The 21,882-nt window shown below is 33.5% G+C and overlaps 1 protein-coding gene across 1 annotated transcript; it reads right to left on the bottom strand.

The window, feature by feature from the left end:
• Positions 1-1,061: 1,061 nt before the first annotated feature.
• LOC134268363 (beta-secretase 1-like) lies at positions 1,062-21,558 on the bottom strand. The gene is made up of 10 exons (XM_062750609.1): positions 21,224-21,558; positions 14,334-14,422; positions 13,679-13,895; positions 13,275-13,409; positions 11,403-11,537; positions 10,911-11,012; positions 3,932-4,090; positions 3,700-3,784; positions 1,869-2,015; positions 1,062-1,424 (listed from the first exon to the last, which is right to left on the bottom strand). The coding sequence occupies exons 1-10, from the start codon at positions 21,488-21,490 to the stop codon at positions 1,195-1,197; spliced, it is 1,566 nt and encodes a 521-aa protein (XP_062606593.1). The 5' UTR covers positions 21,491-21,558; the 3' UTR covers positions 1,062-1,194.
• Positions 21,559-21,882: the final 324 nt, after the last annotated feature.

Genomic DNA, 21,882 nt, shown 5'->3' with positions numbered 1-21,882 from the left:
TTTAGCAGATGTACACTGAGTATTGGAAATAAAATGAAAAGAATTTCTAAAGGAATTTTAAAACACTATTTTGACACTTTCTCTTGCTTCACAATGTACAAGATTTTTTACTTTGCCATAATGCCACATAAAAAAAAACTCCAGTTCTAAATCCTCTGGGCCCTAGAAAATTTCCTGTTTCATTCCTATGAGTATAATCCATAGCTTTAACACATATCTGTAATGTTAGCTGCCTATAAAATTTAAAAACAATTTAACTTCCATATATATCTACTCTATCCATAACAAACAAGAAAACGAAAATATTTAATGACAAATATGGATGAGGCACATGTATGATAGCAATGACATCAGCAGTTTATCTGAAATCAAATAACATAAAATTTCCTGTTATTTGAACAAATCTTAAAGAACTACTTAATTAACATGGCCAGTAGATATGTAGTTGATTTTCTAAATATTGGGCAACAGTTTCCAGTATTGGGCAACAGTTTCCAGGTAGGAATTGTAAACCTCCATTTATAGAATCAACAGGGAAATCTAGAAATATATATTCTTCTACAACACATATGCCCTGGAAAATTTAGATGTGTTGACATTCTAAATACCTGTTGATTAATTATAGTTTTTCATGATTCAGAGTATATACAACCACTGTTAAATTAAATGTGAAATGCAACCTACTTTCAAAAAATTGAACAAAATTATTTTATAATCAAATCAAAGTCAAATCTTAGTAAAGACAATCTTTTTAGTATATATTACTAATATTAAGCAGTAATTTTTAACACCAGGCATTACATATTCAAACATGCCAGTTCCACAGACATCAACATGGATATAATAAATCTTAAAAAGTGCTCCAATAAAATATATCTAGTCAAACTATATTTTTTAAGATTAAACAACCATATTATGCCTTATACAATAGCCTACATGAATTGAAATTTTGATTACAGTGTCAAGTATCTACAAATATGAAGATCTGAATTTCTATACAGACCTTAAAAATGGCACTGATATACTCATGATTAACACAGAGAATAATAATACCTTTTAAATAAAATTAAAGAAAACACTTCCCACTAGAATTCTAAAAATAATTATTCAACAGTCAAAGAATATCTAGTAATAACCTACCATAGATTTTAACCCTGATCACTAGTAGACACTACCACATCAAATATCATCTAATTAAGAATCATGCATAAAGTTTGGTTCATCAATTAAGTCATTGGAATCTCCATCAGAATTTTGTCTCTTCATTTTCTCGTAACACTTTGACGTCCGCCATTGATACTGAATAAAGAGAATAAACAAAGGCAGAATACAGGCTCCACAGATCCCTGCTAATACATAAGCCACAATGACCAGGGTTTGGTTGGATTTCTCTGGTTTGGCATAGGCACAGTTTTCAACCGAACCTGGAATAAGAATAGCCATATTTATGAGCAAAATGGATTTTATATGAAAAACAAATATCTTACTAAGTATCTAAAACACTGTACATTGGTTAAGATGGCCTAGAACACTGTTCAGTCAGAGCTAACCCTGCTTTGGGATTGACAAAAGGGTGGATTTTGTAGAGGCGATCATGATCCCTCAGCTCAACTTAAGTTAACTAAATATAAGAACCATTTTACAAACAAATGAGAAACTGAAGATAGCATATAACTAAGACAAGCATTGATCAGTGTAGTATCCTGATATTTCTTGAGTGCCAAATTCTTGGTCACCATCAATTATGTAAAAACATAAATTCACATGTGGACACTTCTAAACCTACATATTTCACAATTGACTGACATTAATCAGACCCAAACTATCAAACTATCAAAAGTGTCAAAGATGAAGTCTTGCATACTGACCTGAAAATTTGTGAGGACCAGAGACATGAGATTTGTTATACATCTGGGCCACTGCAGGGCATGTTGTGTCAGAAAACCCAATTCTGTTGTTCTGTCGATCAAAGACCACGTAAAACCCCTCCATTATCACTGCTCCAATCACTGTGCCTGTGTCATGAGAAACATTTTTGCAATTTATCAAAAACAAAATTGTTTTTTTTAGCAAGAAGCTATATATCGGGCCTCAATGGTAATTTTATACAATTTTTCAATTCATTTTTTTTTTCAATAAACTCTACAGTTAGAGTCCTTTGTGGTTTATCCAGGAGCCAAGGTTTTAAAAAATCAATCTACTTGTACTCTTCTAAAAAAGATATCAATGTGATGAAACATTGACTAATAAAAGGCTAGTTCGATACTGTTTTAATGCTATGTTCCCACTATCACGATTGGCGCCACGATTGAAATCGGGGGCTCGAACGTGGACAAATCGTAGTGATCGTATCCAACCGAAACAAATCTTGTGTTCACTCGTGGCTATCGTGTTGATCGTGAAATTTTTTTTTGACTGTCAAAAATTTCTCTATGATGAACACGATTAGATTTTAATCGTAATCATCGCATCGAATCGCATTACAACGTAACCAACCTCAGCTGCATCGTAAGTAAACCCATCTAATCTAGCTTTCATTTCGTGATCATCGGGATTGATCTCTGACAGGACAAACATCCCACTGATCAGCGATTCGTTACGATTTCTCACGTTCTATCACTATCTGTGACGATTTGCGTGGTCCTACTGCTCACGAGCTGATACAGTATATTTCCGCTCAGATACGATTTGATACGGACATATAAGAAGTAAACGCCATTAGATACGAGTGTTAACGTTTTGTTGCGGACACTTGCGCTATATTACGAGTACTTAAGCTTGCAAAAATAACGGGAAAATTGAACACGTTTCTTTCCCCAATTGAAAAAAAGATGTCTGAGCTTTGGAAAAATATTTTAAAGGTGCAACCTAAAATTTTAAACAGGTACAAAAAAGGAAAGAGGAGGGAGATCCCATTTCCTTCTGAGCCTAAACCTGTTCGATCAGATACATCGGTGGAAAAAAATGAAAACATAAGAAAACAGTTATTTATATTATGCTGCTTTTGCTCTACTTTGACAGCAATACCATATGAACACTTCAAACACCACGTTCATGACGTTGTCATCAACCTCAACTTCTGCCATTCTTATTGATTGTATGTTTATGCTTTGTTTACTTCTTTATTGATAAAAATTATACACTCAGTATAGCCAGATTTTGTTTTATATCTGTCGGGGTACAATCTAAGCTCAAAGCGTATTCTATCTGGATCCTGATCGTGAAAGAAATTGCAATGAAACTGTTATTCTATCATGCATTAGCACAAGAGCACGCGATGAACGTATTATATCATTAGAGTACGTATTAAAACATAGAAGATCGTTTCTAATCGAGAACTCGGATCGTGATATTCGAGACAAATCGAGGTCGTTTTATCAACTAAATCTTGATAATCCTATTGAAACGTAATTCATCTTATCTGAACCATAGTGCGTTCGTAACAGATCGCATCACATGAAATTTATCCATCGTGGCCATAGCGCATAAAAGCGTAATGAAACGTATGAAAACGCACCTATGCACATCTCTTCGTACCCTGGCATAAACTTCAATAAAAAATCTGCTATCAACTATGATTCATCAATCGTAATGTGCGTAACTGTCTGCATGACAGTGGGAACGTAGCATAAGCAAGGATTTTTACTCAAATGTCATCCTCTTGATATATAGGATTAGATATTTTTATGCCATTTATACCTGATGTGGAGTTTGCAATACCAAGCTTGAAACATATTTCATCTGGGTTGTTGTCATCTTTTTTCCCAACAGATTTAATGTATTGCTGAAAATTGAACAGACAAATATAATAAATAGATGAATATAGAAGAAAGAAAAATACCTAGGATAATTTAATATCTAATATCTCACATAGTCTGTAATGTTGTTAAAAAATTCTTTTCACTGAATCATGCCCTGTAGAAATTTATACCTGTGGAGCTACAATGATTTTGAAGGACTGTTGATCAATCTCAGCAAACTCTAAGGCTACAAATGGAAATATGTTGTAAGGAATAGCTCCATCTTTGTAGCACAAGTCTATGTCTCCATTCCAAAAACCAAGACTCAATGGTGGTGCATTGGGAGATTTCTACAAAACATTAAGAAATACCTAGGTACATGTACAGTGGCTGGAACGTTATTGTTGACAACTTACACGAACGATCACGTTACACGAACGATTCCGCACGATTAACGCACGATTAAACCTGTTACACGAACGATCTTTCACGTTCACGATTCTACACGTTACACGATCTTACACGATTGTTAACGCAAACGCACGATTCTTCACTCAGAATAGTTCAAAATATTTAGGAATCAATATTTTCAAAACGAAATACGGTTTAATACTTATTTAAGATTTCAAAGAATTATCAATATTATTTCATAGACTTTGAAGAAAAAAACGGAAAATGATATTTCTGTAACAAAATATACACGACTTAATATTTTAGATTAAAAATAATTATTTCTTAGACAATTCTCCGATCAAAAAAACGGATTTTGTTCGTTCTATTAGGCGATGTACATGTATGTGGGTCGTATAATTTGATTGAATTGGATATCATGATATGCAGAAAGGGGGATACGATTGAAAAAAATGGCAGCATGGAATGACTTAAATTATAATTACAAATTTTACCCTTATGTTTCCAATGATTCAATGTCTGATAAACTTGCCAATTATTCAACTTTTTTATTTGCAGAAATTTAAAATTAATTAATTACAAACAGGCTCAAGAGATAAACACAGATAATCAAAACTCCCGAAAATCATGTCGTGTCCATGTATATTTGTCGACTTACTACTTATGTAAGCATTGAGAAATGTTTATTTCTTTGTAAAAAAAAAATATTTATTTTCAATGAATTGATTTCAAGATTATCTTGACCACAATAAGAAGTAAATAATAATTAAAATCAGATTTTTCAAAAAGGCGTTAAAGATCTAAGTATGGTTTATCACAATATCGATCGCGCTATTTGACGAGAACTTAATATTGTACGACTTACTATATTGCTTGTTTACGGGCGATAATTAGTTCGTTCTGCATTCTATTATGTAAATTGCACTTTTTCATTTTATTTGGATTTTAATTAATAAATTAAGAAAAACAAAGAAGGGAAATGCTTATTTTACAAATAACATTCCGATAAAAACTTACAAAACAAAATTCACACGATTCTAAACGCACAATCTCGCACGATTAAAAACGCACACGATTGAGTCTGATGCACGAACGATCTTGCACGTTACACAAACGATCACTCACGATACACGAACGATTCTACACGATTGGTTTGTCAACAATAACGTTCCAGCCACTGTAATCAAATCACATCTCAATATACTTACTTCATATAGTTAAAAGATGAACTGTATGGTGTGTATTTTTTAGAAATACAAAAGATCCTCTAGATTGCTTCTAAAATCCCTTGTCATTTATTTCAATGGATTTAATTCACAATTTTGATAGAGGGATCTTTGTTCATTATAATAATGTAAACAGCTCGATCCTACTCTAGTGGGCTACAAATTGATCAAACTTGAATTCCCACAACTGACTGTGTCAGGAAACTTTCAGTTGTTTTCTTACCCTGACCAGTGGTTCTTAGGAAATTTTTAAGATATCCACCATTTTTTATATTCATTTTCCCCCTTTAAATGAGGCACAACCTTTCATTTGATCAAATTAACATAGGCATCAGACAGAAGTAAATTGAAAGGGGGCTAATCCAACAAAAAAGGTAAGCCTCAATTTTCAATGCCCATATTATATCTATCTTTGCCAAAAAATGGGGGGGGGGGGGTTAGGCCTTCGGTTTCTACACCTAAATGCTTAAATCCAATTCACGTAGTAAGGATACTCATAGCTGTTAGTTTTATTGAAAATACCATAGCCCAGTGGTGCCAAAGATGGGGGGGGGGGGGATTGTAAAAAGTTTAGGACATCAGTCGATGGTCAATTTTCGATTAGAATTAAATTTAATGTTTACTTGTGCTTTTGGCTTAATGGATCAGTCTTAAATGTAATCTGATTTTTTTTTCAAGGAACATTAATTTGGTATTGGTGCTTTTTCTTTTTCAAAATAAACCATTAATTGCTATTTGCAATGCATGAATAACGACCAGTTATTCAAATGTACAGGTTAAAGATAACGATGATCATCTATCTGATATTTTTTTTATCAGATGATAACATTTTGTTTTATGATAAAGCCACGCCACCCCTAATATCTTGTCTGTTTGAGTTTTTCCACAAATCACCAAAATTCACTGGATAAGAGGCACCTTTTTGGTACTACTGTGCACATTTTTGAAAGCAGAGAGTTTGTTGTTCCATGGACAAACCAATAGTACTTCTGCATCATCCAATGGACATTCTGATCCTGATGTGTACAAACAACTTCTTCATCTGGAACAAGTGTTGGATTCTATATTGAGGGATCAGAAACAACAAGCTCTACAAAAATTTGAACAGCAGCAAAACTTTTTAGAGGGAGAGATTCAAACTCTGAAGCAATGGAATCAGACAGCCCAAATAAAGATGTCACTCTTAGAAAGTGAAAAGAAAATTTTGAAAGAAAGAGTAGACAACCTGAATTCAACATCAACATTTTTGCTCCAAGAGAATATAATTTTGAAAGATCAGATTAAGATTTTGAACTCTACTTCCATGCTTATACAACGAAATATGACTACATTAGAAGATCTAAGAAAAATGGAGAGCATTTTAACCTTTGACATAGAGCAGACAGCCAGAGTCACAGAGCAGGAGATGATGAATAACATATCCACCACAGTCACAGACCTGGAACTCCGAGACCGATATTTATCACTTTCTCTTCTGGATGTACACAGCAACCTGACAATCCTTGACCATACACTTTCTATGCTCAAGCAGCAACAGAGGACAAACGAAGAGCAACAGAATATAACAGTAAAAAACTTATCACTTTCTCTGTTGGATGTACACAGCAACATGACAATCCTTGACCACACACTTTTCAAGTTTAAGCAGCAACAGAATATGATAATACAAAACTTATCACTTTCTCTGTTGGATGTACACAATAACACAGCAGGATTATTGTCTTCTCTTTCTAGTCTGGATGCACAACAGAAACGGATGAATAGTGAAATCCAAACGCTAACAAATTTACAGCAAAATGATATTACCAAACTTAATGATACAATTATCCATCTTAAGAATCGTATGTATATTTTTATTTTTTCTTTCAGTTCTGTTAAAAAAGAACAAAAACTTAAAAAAGGAATTTTGTTGAGAGACTTTTGAAAGTCAGCAATATCACATAGGCTGAATTTTCCTATTTTGATTTTCCTCATAAAATTCACCTGGCTTGGTACATTTTTCTAAAGGTCATATTACAGTTTAAGCCCCAAATCAAGATCAAGATAACATATTCTGAAATTTGTTTTCACTTGTAAACCTGTACTGAGTGTGTTTTGTCCATATTTGTAATTATATTGAAATATTACTAATATTTTCGAAGTCTTTTCATTTTCAAGTTCTTAGGAGTAAAAATTCTAGGAATTATCCTCTCTTCTAAACTTGTGACATGATATTAAGTCTCCTCAAAAGAAAAAAATGTTTATATCATCTGTCCTTAAGAGTCCTGAAAAAATAAAGCCAAAAATTAAAGTTCTATTAAATGCATGTTTATTTCTTTCCTCATTATAGATCATCAAAACATAACTGTGTGTTCTATCTACGGATATGAACTTTAAATAAAAACTCTTTTTAAGGAAAACCAAATAAATATCAAAGGCATGAGGTTTTCTAGAATCAGGCTTTTTTTAACTTCTCAATACATTGTCTGCTATATAGGCATGTATAAAATAATACATTTCATATTAACAGAAAACGAGATGACAAACATATGCTCATACCTAATTTTACAAAAACATGTTCTAAAAACTTCTTTCTTCCATTATTAAGATTGTCTGAACCTTAATTTGACAACAATCGACTTGTTGAATAATATAATTCATCATGTAGAGTCAAACTGCAAGACTAGGCGCGTACTGGTGAAAACGATTACATATTATTCTTAACATGACGTCAATCTAAATCACACATGTTTGGTTGGTCTGTCTGAATTTAGCAAACTAAATGTTATATTTTTGCATGACTTCACTATATATTTATAAGGTGACTGATTGCATCAATTATATACACTATTTTTCCTGTGTTTACAGTTTTAATATACCAAATCAATATGACTACTGTGTTGTGTATTTTTAGGTGTTCCATCCAATGTAGCTTTTACAGCTGGAATTACAGGAGAAAGTGGCCAACATACATGTACAGGTATAGTTAAATTCCCAACAGTCATATACCAGGTGGGAGAGGGATATAACCCTACAACAGGAGTGTTTACTGCCCCAAAGGCTGGACTCTACCTTATATTCTCTACTAATGTGGCAGCACCTCATGAAACTTTCTGGACAAAAATAATGATTAATGGATCAGTTAAGGCAGGAGTCATGGCTTATGTTTATGGATCTTCTACATATATCCACCAGTCAGGCTCCAACCTTGTTGTCCACCAGTTACAGGTGGGGGACAGAGTCTGGATAGAAGTAAACAGTGGTACTCATCTGTACTCATATTATCCAGATACAACCTTTTCTGTGATCATGATCAATGGATCAGATTAATACTACCATGACTGTATCATGATTACAGTCTCTCAGTGTCATATATCAGTATTTTTTACTTTCTTGACACTTATTTTGTAAATAGAAAAAAAATCCAACTCAAATACTTAAACAATAAACAAGAAAACTAATGAAATACAAATGAACATTTACTCGAAACCATAAAATGTGATGCTTGTAATATTACTTGATATGGGCAAATAACATATTTCATTATGATCTGATATGATTGAATAGTATATTATAACTGATATGATTACATAGTATTATTGTTTCTGTAGTTGCAAACATAGGTAATCAAAGATTACGAAGCTCACCTCGACGAAGTTATCAGTTTAAGTAATGCATATCTCACATCATATTTTCTTAATATTAAGTATTCATCCCAACAACAATATTCTTGCAAGTTGTGTTTAACCCCTTACATGGCATATACACATTTCTATGCGTGTAGCGTGAAAAACATGTATCGTGTAAACAAATATTCATAACTGTTAATACTGCAGATATCAAGGACTTCAAGTTCATTTGGATTGATCTGTTCCCAAAACTTTAACCTGGTCTCTTGTATGGAAATATAGGTCAGATCCAGCATCCGAAGCAGGTCTGATAGTGTCCATCCTTAGATGCATCATCCATGCAAGTTTGGTCCAAATAGAGCTTATAGTTACTTGGGAATAAAAATGTAGGTCAGATCCAGCATCCGAAGCAAGTCTGGTAGTGTCCATCTCTAGATACATCATCCATGCAAGTTTGGTTTAGCTAGGGCTTATAGTTACTTGGGAATGAAAATGAAGGTCAGATCCAGCATCCGAAGCAAGTCTGGTAGTGTCCATCCTTAGATGCATCATCCATGCAAGTTTGGTCCAAATAGAGCTTATAGTTACTTGGGAATGAAAATGTAGGTCACATCCAGCATCCGAAGCAAGTCTGGTAGTGTCCATTCTTAGATGTATCATCCATGCAAGTTTGGTCCAAATAGCGCTTATAGTTCCTGTGGAATGGACCTGCTACAAAAACTTTAACCTGGTCACTCATCTGGAAAATGTAGGTCAGATCCAGCATCCGAAGCAAGTTTTGTAGAGTCCTTTCCTAGATGCATCATCCATGCAAGTTAAGTCCAGGTAGGGCTTATAGTTCCTTGGGAATAGACCTGCTCCAAAAACTTTAACCTGGTCACACATCTGGAAAATGTAGGTCAGATCCAGCATCCGAAGCAAGTCTGGTAGTGTACATCCCTAGATGCATCATCCATGCAAATTTGATCCTAGTAGGGCTTACAGTTCCTTGGGAATGGACCTGCTCCAAAAACTTTAACCTGCTCCAAAAACTTTAACCTGGTCACTCATCTAGAAAATGTAGGTCAGATCCAGCATCCGAAGCAAGACTGGTAGCGTACATCCCTAGATGCATCATCCATGCTGACGCCGACACCGACGGCGACGCCGGGGGTATAGCATAAGCTCATCTCAACTTCGTCGAGGTGAGCTAAAAATGACTTGAATTAAGCTTATTTTGTTTACACTTTTCAATTTTGCCCTTCATGATATTTAAATACTGAAAAAGAAGAAAATTTGGTGCATACATATTTTAGCACAAATGAAAGTGGAAATGCATTGGCACAAATTTGATTTTGTGGTCACTCAAACACAATAGCATTAATCTATCCAACTTATATACACAGGTAAACATTTGTTTACTTTTCCACGATGTTTAAAGCACATGGACATGGCACAATGTCAATTTCAGACTTTTTCTAAATAAATTAAACAAATCTTATTCATCATAAAACTATGTATGGAAAGTTACTTGGATAACTGGTACCGGTAATCATAATCAGGTATTGTCAGCAAGATGAATTGTCATGCTTGATCACATTGTTCACACTGAGGCGATAGATGATTGACAACATGAGAAGCAAACTTTGAAGGTGCTAATGATACATAACGGATAACAACTAAGTAACATTAATTGATTTAATTAGTTAATGAATTGGTAGAACTTTCTCGATCAGTCCTACAGTTTACCTTAAAAAAATACAGCATCCCTGCATTATTACGTAGTCATGCGTCCTTGTTTAAATGTACAAGTGATTGCCTTGAACACAAAAATGTTTCATATTTAGAAATGCATTTGTGCACAAAAAATTTTAGCATTCAGAGGCACTTGTGCAAAAGGTCCTAAAATTAGAAGTGTGCCATATTTTCTCATTTTAAAAACATACCTGGACATATGATTTGATGTGGTTGATCACTGTTGCATACACCTTCATAGGTAATCTCAGATCTGTGGTTCCACTGTCCACGATGGTTTTGGGAAAATTATACTGAAATCAATGAAGAACAATTTTGTACTAATTGATTTTTTTTCTCCAAAAATCAACATTTTTACTTTAACACATATATTTAAAATTGAAACCCGCTGTAACACAAGATTACTTAAGATTAACATTTTTAATTCTTATTTAAGTTCATTCAATCCTATATTTGTTCAATTTATACATATATCTGCATTATATCCTGGTAATCTTGGAAAATTTTGGGGGCTGCCATTTTTTTTTTTTACTGAAAGCTGCATGCATATAATGCAGTCATGAGTATATGTATGTACTAGGCCTATAAAAAAGATCTATGGCTATAAAGATCTCTCTAAAAGAAGGAAAAGGAACTTACATTATCTTAGCCCAATAAACTTTTTTATTTCAAGATTAAGTTACCTCTTTACAATCTAGATTGACGCTGTCTCCATCTACTTCCACATCCACCATGACCACCTCGTAGTACCATTGTTTGTGTATGTTTGTGTAGTATACAGGGCCACTGTGAAGGGTGGGATCCACTCCTCCAAAGATCTGAACAAAAATAATCACTTTTCAATAAAAGCACATGAATACTTTATATGGGTATATACTAAGTTGTGCAAGTATAATCATCAACAGATCAAAGGAAGCAACTTTTCTTATACTCTATAGACCACTACTGTGGAATTATTTTTAATTTGAAGGGGGGGGGGGGGGGGGCAATGTTGGTGAGGAAGAAAAACTTTGCTGGTTCATGGGGTGTTTTTTCGTGGATGACTTGTATATTCAGAAGATATGTATTGAATAAATACATTGACAAAATAAATTGTTCATGGGGATGTAAATTCTTGGATAAGGGTAACCCAAGAAATCCATGAACATTGGTCCCCCATGAACAACAAGAAATCTGTGAGCCAGTGCTCACTAGTAATACCCCCGCTCTGATGTAAATAAGCACTATCATGTTAATATATATACACAAGTTCAATTACAGGCAGATACACAGAAAAATATGAAGATGACATTTGATTCAGATCAAAATTAATCCCACCATATGGCATGCCTTAACAAAGGGTGTAATAAAATTTCAAGCATCCGCTATGAATAGCTGATGAGAAAACTGCGATGAAAATTTGTTATGTGTAAAACAGACAGATGCACAGACAAACAGGAAGTTGATATCCAATTTGAAAAAAAAAATGTATCCCAAGATATGGCATACCTCAGAGAAGATTTTGTTAAAATTTCAAGCATCTACAACGAGTAGTTGCAGAGAAAACTGTGACGAAAATTTGTTATGTATGAAACAGACAGACCCACAGACAAACAGGAAGTTGACATCGGATTTGAGCGAAAATGTATCCCACCATATGACATGCCTCAGAGAAGATTGTGTTAAAATTTCAAGCATCTACGATGAGTAGTTGCTGAGTAAACTTCGACGAAAAATTGTTATGTAAGAAACAGACAGACGCACCAACAAACAGGAAGTTGACATCAGATTTGTGCAAAAATGTATCCCACCATATGGCATGCCTCAGAGAAGATTGTGTTAAATTTTCAAGCATCTACAATGAGAAGTTGCTGAGAAAACTGTGACGAAAATTTGTTATGTATGAAACAGACAGACCCACAGACAAACAGGAAGTTTATATCTCCGATTTGAGAGAAAATGTATCCCACCATATGGCATGCCTCAGAGAAGATTGTATTAAAATTTCAAGCATCTACAATGAGTAGTTGCTGAGAAAACTGCGACGAAAATTTGTGATGTACGAAACGGACAGACGCACAGACAAACAGGAAGTTGATATCCGATTTGAGCGAAAATGTATCCCACCATATGGCATGCCTCAGAAAAGATTGTATTAAAATTTCAAGCATCTACGATGAGAAGTTGCTGAGAAAACTGTGACGAAAATTTGTTTCGGACGGACACACAGACACATGGACAGACACACAAGGGTAAAACAGTATACCCCCCTCTCCTTCAGAGCGGGGGTGTAATTATGATTCCACAGTATCTATACAGTAAACCAACTTTATTCACATGCGGAAATTTTTGCGACGTTCATGAGAACCTCGCCATCTTGAATAATTCTTGTCACAAACCAGTCCTTTAAGTTTCTGTGTCCATTAACAACAGATCAAAAAAGGCTTGATTGCGAAAAAAATTGTTGTGAACCCCTTTCATCTCCATCAATTGCAAAATAAAGTCGTCATGAATAAAAGTTGGTTTACAGTAATATAATTTATACTTTTCAATAAAGAGTTGCAGTGTTGACTTACAATGGTACCTCCCAATTCAACATCTTGGTCAATTTTTTGTTCAAACTTCACTCCACAAAGCTGTGTTGAAAAAATGTTTGAAATACCAGAGTTGTCTATCAGAGAGTCCAAATAGGGTGTAATGGAACCATCAGGCTGAAAAAGAAAATAAAATTGGATGAAAGAGCATTGCAATACAGTAAGCTGGATAGAACTATCTGATGATTTACTAAAGACAATACAATTAGAAGGAGGAAACACATTACTGCATAAAACAGTAAAAAAAATTACATGTATGTAGAAAAATTAGAAATTTTACGAATAAATTTGACACATTACTAGTACGTAGTATATTCTGCTAAAAATAAACCTGCTAAATTTCAATGCATGTAGGACATTGTAGGTAAACTTAAAAACTACTCTACCCTAGCTATACTGCTGTAAGCCAATCCCAGGATGCCCTGCCAGTTGGATCCATTGATGAAAAACTGCTTAGACTCCGTTATGAATGCAATGTTAGCTCTCACTGTGACGTTGGGTAATGAGGTCAAGGTCACCAGATCTGAGCCTAGAGTCCCTCTCCAGTTCCCTTGTGTATATGGCACATATACTGAGGTTCCTATCAGCTTGTAAGTAGTTGAGCTACAAAGTAAAATTATACAAGGTAATGTAATAATTAATCTACAAAATACATATGTACATAACTCAGGTATTTCATGGAAATAGAACTAACATGCAATTGTCATAAATGATTTCTTTTAATCAGTGGTGCCAAGGTTATAAATGGGCTGGTTAATCTATTAGAATTTGGCAAGTATACATAAGGTGCAGGTTTTTTTCCACACCAGCATATATCTTCAAGATTCACCAAACTTGAATATAAACAACCTTCACATCTTCACATAAGTTTCATCTTTCCTGGTCCAGTGGTTCTTGAGAAGATTTTTAAAAGTGTTTTCTCTATAAACCTACATAAATCTTTGATCGTCAGTTGTGGCCCAAGTGGACTAATGATGTTGTTTAAAATTAATTAATACAATCAATCAAAAAAAAAATTATAAGTTATATGAGTAAACTTACTTATCTCTATTAAAATATATATCTATGTCAGGATTTGGACTGGCAGCAACGGCAAAATTACTGCTCCCTGTGTCAATCAACACATTTATCTACAACAGAATAAAAATCATCATATACATGTATAAGAAGTGACTGCCGTCATGAGAAAAGGGACCTTATCTTTTGACGTCACAATGCTCAGAAAACGACGTCAAAGTCGCGGTATGACTTTTTGTTGATCGCATATTGTAAACAAGAAATAAAATTGAATTTCTAATTGTAACAAAAATTTGAAACTTGATGCGGACATTTTTTTTTTTAAAAAAAAGAATATGCTATTATTACAGTTTAGTACGTAAAGGATGACTGCACTTAACGCCGGTTTTTGGGTCTTTTTCAATCTCTGTTGTTACATTTATTTTTGTTTTTATTTTTGTCTCAAGTCATTTATTATAGAGTTTGGTCTATTTCCAAATAAATTGTAATGTCATAGAGGTTATAAACTGCGTTGCAATGAAATAATTCGTTGTTTCCTTACCCCACCTCTCTGCAAATATCGGGAAATAAGACTTATCTGCCCTTGATTGAAGATTATGATTTATAAATATGCATAAGAGGTGGAGCTAATATTGTGATGAGCTAGTGGTCTAAAATTAGAATAGCTAAAGTACAATGTATTTATATTTGGTGCATTCTCTCTCTCTCTCTCTCTCTCTCTCTCTCTCGTCATATGTTTGTCACTATTATTTTTTAAGTTTTCAAATAAAGTATATATAACTAATAATTAAATAACATCGACCGGTAGAAGTAGTCGTTCTCATTGATAATCAACAGCAATGGCTGATGTCAACAATTCGTGTGTTCGAAAATAAGTGCCGACTAGCTCAGTCGGTAATGCACAGAATCAATAATACTTAGGTCCGGGATCGAGACCGGCTAACAACAGTAAGACAGATTTTTTTCCCTTTTATAAAAAAAGAAAGGAAAACATCACAATCACTCAAGTTTTTTTTGTAGTTTCTTTTATAATTACTTTTCCCTATAAATTAGCGAACTGAGGATGGTATGAATTCAATTTTAATTATTTACTTGATCTTTCTTTGGATGTTCATGTAAAGCAATGGTTCAAAGCATAATGAATAAATCTCTTTTTTCTTGTAGACTACGAACATGTAGAGACATGCATTCAAAAATATATAAGGATAGTAAAATGAAACGCTTATGAGATAAATATAAGAATAATCTTATAGATATCTAAGAGAAAAAAGAATAGCCCGTGGCTCGATGGGAATGGATTGAAACAGATATGAACAATCACTATCGGCAAGCAAAATACGTGTTTCCTTACATGTCACGTGATGGAATTTTAGTATTCACAGAGTTACCTGGGTATAGAAATCACGTGGTTAATATAATATTCAACAGGTAACAACGTGGTCAAAATGGCCTGTATACTATAGAGAAAGTGAACACGAAGAAACAGTTTTTTCTCTTTTTAACCATCAGCGCATGTTTGTCTATTGATCTCCTTTTAATATGAGGTAATATTTAAACAATACACATGTAAAATGCTTTCTTTGTTTGTTGATACTGGAATGAACGGAAGCAGCTGTTGCAGAAAAAATACATAACCCGCATAAGCGGGTTATGTAAATTTTTTCTGCAATAGCTGCGACCGTTCATTCCAGTATCAACAAACAAAGAAAGACATTTTATTGTTTATATTTATATCTGTTTAAATAATCATTTAAAGTAGGATTAAAAAGATTAATTATTATATTAATGATGCGAACGTCCTTATACGTTTCATTGATGGAACAGCCACTGATTAAGAAATTTGTACAGGCGACATGCCTACTGTAGTTTATGCAGTGATGAACGCAATATGGTTTCTTAAGAAAGAAAGGAGAAAATATTCAGTGGATGTAAATATATATAAATATACAACTACCATAAAAAGGAGACCAATAGACAAACATGCGCTGACTATGTATTAAGCCTGTAAAAAGATGGGCGTACTCATTATCCTATGGAGATTCCAGAATATGCGATGACCCCTCCCTATAAAAACGACTTCGAACATCATTAATACGAACTTTTAAGTAACGTAATTACACAAAGTTGCAGTTAATACATTGACCATTTGTACCATTGAAAGAGAAATGCCCATTTTGAAAATTAATCTTGTCGCAATTTCTAAGTTTCCTTAAGTGCAGTCATCCTTTATTCATAATTTTGTTTAAGTATTTAATTTGATGTTGATATACGGGACATTGGACATGCCCATTGCTAGCTCTGGAACAGCGATTAAAATGATGTCTATGCATGACTAAATTAAAGATGCTGCATATTTTTTCTGAGCAATTTACAAATGCTGGAATTTGAATTCATATCAAGAAGTCTAAATACCGTATTAAAAGGTATATTCCATATGCTTGTATATTTTTTTTTCAGAGAGAGAGAGAGAGAGAAGAGCGAGTGAGAGGTCTGTTCAGAAAAAGTAATTACCCTTCTTAAAAGCGCTACTTTTTTTCCTGAAAATATATATACCATAATTTAAAACGTACAGAGTGTATTTAGCCATTTTAATCTTTATATAGTTAATCATACTGATGTACCCCGATAGCCAACCTTCGGTGAACTGTTGATTAAAAAGGGGGGATAAGAAGACAAGCCAAAAAAAAAAAATCTCCGAATAAAAAGACCGGTTAAATTTAGAGCTGAGAAACATAATCCCTCTTTGATTGAATAAAGATACTGGTAACTTGGGATATCCAAACCTTCTACATCCATTAACAATATCTTTTTTTAACTACATCAACAGTATTAGAATATGCTAAGGAAAAAAATACGGATGATGGGAATGCCACGAAAAATTTGCTAAAATAAATTTTGTTTCAAAAACCAATTTAGAATGATCAAATAAATACATTCAAAGGAATTGTGTGGTAGAAATTGCTATTGTTTCAATTTTCGGAAATTGTTCCAATGAAATGAGTGACTGAAAGCCCCCTGGAACCTATTATTGCAGTATGTTAAGAAATTAAATACAGCTATTTTAGACTTTTCCCAGAAGCATTATACCCAATGTTGAAGAAATTAACAATATTACATCAACAGTGATATTATGAATGAGGATATTTATAAACCAAAAGGAAAAAAAAACTATAGATTAAGCAAAAAGACGTACATATTTCTGGATAATATCAGATATATGGTTACATCTCTTGAGAATATATTCACTAAAAGAGCAAAAAGCATGTGTCAAATTGTTTTTTGCGTTGAAATCTTCAACTCTGATACATGTTTCAAAATACCCCGCATATCCCGAAAGTAAAAGTTCCGTTCAAAACCAGATAAGACTTTATATCATACTCCTAACATGACTCTACGGAAAGTAATTAATAAACTAACACATTTTTTTCTTCTTTTAAAGAAAATATTGGTCATTACAGTCGCGCGGAAGTAGCAAAGGGGTTAGGGGTAGAGATTTACATTGAAAGTTCGGTCCCCCCCCCCATGCAACCAAGCACACACACCCTTACACACTTTTTGTCGTAGTCAAATTCGTGCACTATAGGGCAAAAGAATAATGCAGTGTACTATGTTTGATTAAGAAAACTTGATACTGAAAGAAGACTGAACCTACCCCCCCCCCTTTCCCAACGGCAAAATTTGATTCGAGCTTCGACACCCCCTTTTTTTTTGGTTGATTTTTTTTAAAGTAAATTTATTTTTTTTCTGTCTGAACCCTCCCTCCTTTTTTTCAAACGAGTTGTGTGGGGACAGGCAAAGGTACGAGTCAATTTTTTTTTAATTTTTGGTTTGTTCTGAGGTAATAACTAGAGAAAAATGTGTTTGCCTAAATATTTTCAGTGAAAGAAAGTCAAATCAGAGCGGTATATTATAACTTAATTTACAGTATCGCCTCATACTAAAAGCATTAACGTATGTTGGACGCAATTGTTCATTATTGGATAAGACAATCGCATCGAAATGTGAAAGGCTTATATGGTATCAAGTTAATAAGCCATTGTCACGGAGGAAAATGAATACATGGCCGTTCGTGGCCGTAATACGTTATAAAGTTTTTTTGCTTGTCAAAGAAAATTTGGTGGTTGAAAGTGCCCACAACTAAAAAAATAAACCACCCCCCCCCCCCCACTGAAATGGCTTCCTAAGGGCCTGTCGTTCTTGCATAAAAATAAAGTGGACCTTCAGATATCCGGACGCCAGATATCGAGATGCTTCAGTATCCGGGCGATTTTTTATCGGAACGAAAGTTTTTAACGTTCTTTTGACTTCTTGTACTGATAATTCAGATATCCGGACGCTTCACATATCCGGACAAATTGACTACGAGCCAAAGCGTACGGATAAATGAGGCTCCACTGCCAGTATTCATTCAGTTTCAGTTTCAATAGATTTCGTCAAAACTTTAATGGAACTTTAATTTCGCACAGAAAAGTCAAGCACCTTTTAGTGTGCATATAATAAAAAGAGACATGAACAGCACAATTCCTATCTCTTTGATTAAATTATACAATATTATGCATAAGTAGTTTTTTGAGATCATAGTAGCGGTCCTTGTAAGAAATATACAAATGTTGTGCTCAAGTGTAACAGGGTAGAGGTGCCACAAATAAAAAAGGGGGGGGTTAATGTGCAGAAATATTTGTAACCTATTTTATTGTGATTTACTTTAAAAAAAAAGATGTTAAAAGGCGGTTTCAATTTGAGGTATAATTATATATTCAAAGTAAGTTCAATTTAAGGTACGGTATGTAAATGATTCATTTGTCCTTTACTTGCCTATTCACTACGTTTCTACTTCATAACTAAGACAGGCAACGAAAATAAATTGTATAAAAACAATGGAAACCTAGAGCTTTAAACATTTTTAATAAAATATTCAAAAACGTAAAAATTTTAAAATCCCCTTGCATGGAATGTTTATAAAAGGAATAAACGTTTTTAAAAACAAGTTTACATATCTTAGCTTATCTGAATTTATTTCCCAATTGAATTTTTCGGTGATACAGAAAATATATAGTGTTTTTCTTTTTTTTTTTTTTTATCGTTTTAAACAGTTATAGGGAATAAAGTTACGTCCGTGTGTGTTGGTGAGTGAATGCGGTCTCATAAGATTTTTTTATAATATCGGGATCGATGAACTTTTTGCAAGGGGTGTCCCTTTTTACGCGCGATGTCCTTCTGCATAGGATCCTCTCTCTCTCTCTCTCTCTCTCTCTCTCTCTCTCTCTCTCTCTCTCTCTCTCTCTCTCTCAATATAATTCTTTGAATCTTAAAAGTGCTTTATATATTCTATAAATTGAATTAGATTATTTTACATAAAAAGAATAATTTGTATGGATTTAAACAAATATTATTTCCCTACTGATTATGTTATAAACCGTTCCTAGATTCTGTCTAGACCCCCCTTTTTTACGCAATTACTAGATCTGCTCTGAATTTAGCATGAAAATAGCAATAACATACGAAATCCCTTTGGAATAGTTACATACAAATCGCTTGGAAGAAAAAAATAAATACTTTCTCCTGTTTTTAATTTTGAAAACGATTAAAGTTATTCAAATAACATGTATATCATTCAATTTTTTTTGAAAATTGAATTAGATGCAGGCGACGTCATTACGTTTTCAGTGAGTAACGTCAAAGTTATTTTTTGGAGCGCCTCACTAAAATGCTCATAAAATACCAAAAAAGTGAGATGTTTTCAAAATTTATGTATATTTGCATTCAGAAAGAGTCCGGCTATCAAAATTTATCAAAAAGTCAATTTGTAAAAATTTGACCTTAAGGGCCCTTTTCTCGTGACGGCAGTCAAGTATTTGTTTGTTATAACTTTTGATTTAATAACAAAATGCACTCTCAATAACATTAAACACTATAATTTACAATATCCTGTACAGTTTATAAGTGGGGATGGGGGCTAGGAAACAATTTAAGACTTCAAGGTCACTCCAATAAAATTTGTGTGTAAAGTGTATAAACAATAAATTTGCTGTGTATATACTGTGTTATACTTCATGAAAGCTGATGGATATTAACTATAATTATAAACATTATGTAATATGTCATAAGGACCCGCGATGTGATTGGTTGAGATATACACCAGGTGGGTGTTACCTTGATCTAGGGAAATTATTGGACAAGAAGAAAACAATGAATGAGTTTGAATGTTGTCACTGTGAAGAGTACACACATCACTTGATAAAAGGAAAAAAAGGAAGGGTAGAGAAATGAAACAGGTTTGTAGAGATTCAGCATATCAATTTAAGACTTTGAAATTCTTTAATAAAAAACCTTGATTTTATTTTTAAAATTTTTAAATATTCATAATTGGTTAAAGAAATCTAATTCTAAAAGAATTGATATACAAATAATACATTTAAGATGAACATTTACATTTAGACTATCTAGGAAACAATTTTAATTGATTTTCAATATCATAATTCAGAAAAGATTTATTTCAATGCATGAGTATAAAATTGACTTCATTGTTTTATCATTTGCTTATAGCTTTGTATTTGCAGAAACCTATGTATATACACTGTTAGTATGTAATACCTCTCCAATATCTAGACCAAAAAATACATAATATAATTGTAAATTGTTGAATGTACATGCAGCAGTGACAGATACCTAGTTATCAAAATATCAAATTTAATCATGTTAATTAATTATCTAACCATCAACCATAGATGAACAAACTGGAATCACTATTTGATTTGCTACATAAAAATGAATTTAATGACAATTTAAAAAAAATGTTTCAAATCTTTTAAAGCGGATATCAATGAGCATTAATGGCTACCATGTTAATTACAGAAAACTAACATTGAACTAAAAGCCTACATGTACAAATAAAGGGGGGAGGGGGCAGTTACCTTTTGTGGAGGAGTCCCAACCTCCATCTCTAAATAATAGCCTTGACCTGGCTTCCCCCTCAGGTTATTTCTCTGACTTTGAAATTGATCACTTCTTCTGAATCTATCATGTCCTTGACCATTTCCATGGCGATAACTTAATGGAAGAGTTATCAATGTCTCAGCATGCACCAGTGCACAGTCAAGTAATAATGTAAAAGTTAGGATCCACCTACATACATTTTCTGTTAGACTTGATTTTCTTGGGTGACAAAAGCCTGTTTTCATCTCAAAGGTGCATTATTTTCCAGTCAATTGCCAATGGAATTTCTGTCACTGTTAGGTAAATTCTGACATTGTTTTGGGCTGAAAAATAAGAAAAAAGTATAAATGAATGAAGACTTTATAAAGAATTAAAAAGGACATGGGTCACCTGAATTATATTCTTAAACATTCTCTCTTAATAAAAGATACTGCAAACCAACTATCTTTTATTCGTTATTCGTTAGTTAAAAATCAATCCATGACGATAAATTTTCACAAATAAGAAAACATTATTTACAAAACCAAAGCAAAATAAATGGTTTGCGGTGATTAATATTCGCAACTAAAAGTTGGTCGCGAAAGTCGCAAATATTTCTCGTACGCGAATAAAAGTTGTTTTACTGTAAACCACCTAA

The sequence above is a fragment of the Saccostrea cucullata genome, unplaced genomic scaffold, assembly GCF_032062105.1.
Source record: "Saccostrea cucullata isolate Sc308-1 unplaced genomic scaffold, CSIRO_AGI_Scuc_v1 ctg743, whole genome shotgun sequence".
NCBI classification, from domain to species: Eukaryota; Metazoa; Mollusca; class Bivalvia; order Ostreida; family Ostreidae; genus Saccostrea; species Saccostrea cuccullata.
Note: the sequence above shows the minus strand (reverse complement) of the source record. Positions and strands in the feature narration are given on the sequence as shown.

Excerpts from the sequence above, each read along its gene's own strand:
- LOC134268363 (XM_062750609.1), bottom strand. The coding sequence starts at position 21,490 with ATGAAAACAGGCTTTTGTCACCCAAGAAAATCAAGTCTAACAGAAAAT. Across the intron at positions 14,423-21,223 it reads TTGGGACTCCTCCACAAAAG|ATAAATGTGTTGATTGACAC; the intron begins GTAACTGCCCCC and ends ATTCTGTTGTAG. Across the intron at positions 4,091-10,910 it reads ACATCAAATCATATGTCCAG|AAATCTCCCAATGCACCACC; the intron begins GTATGTTTTTAA and ends AATGTTTTGTAG.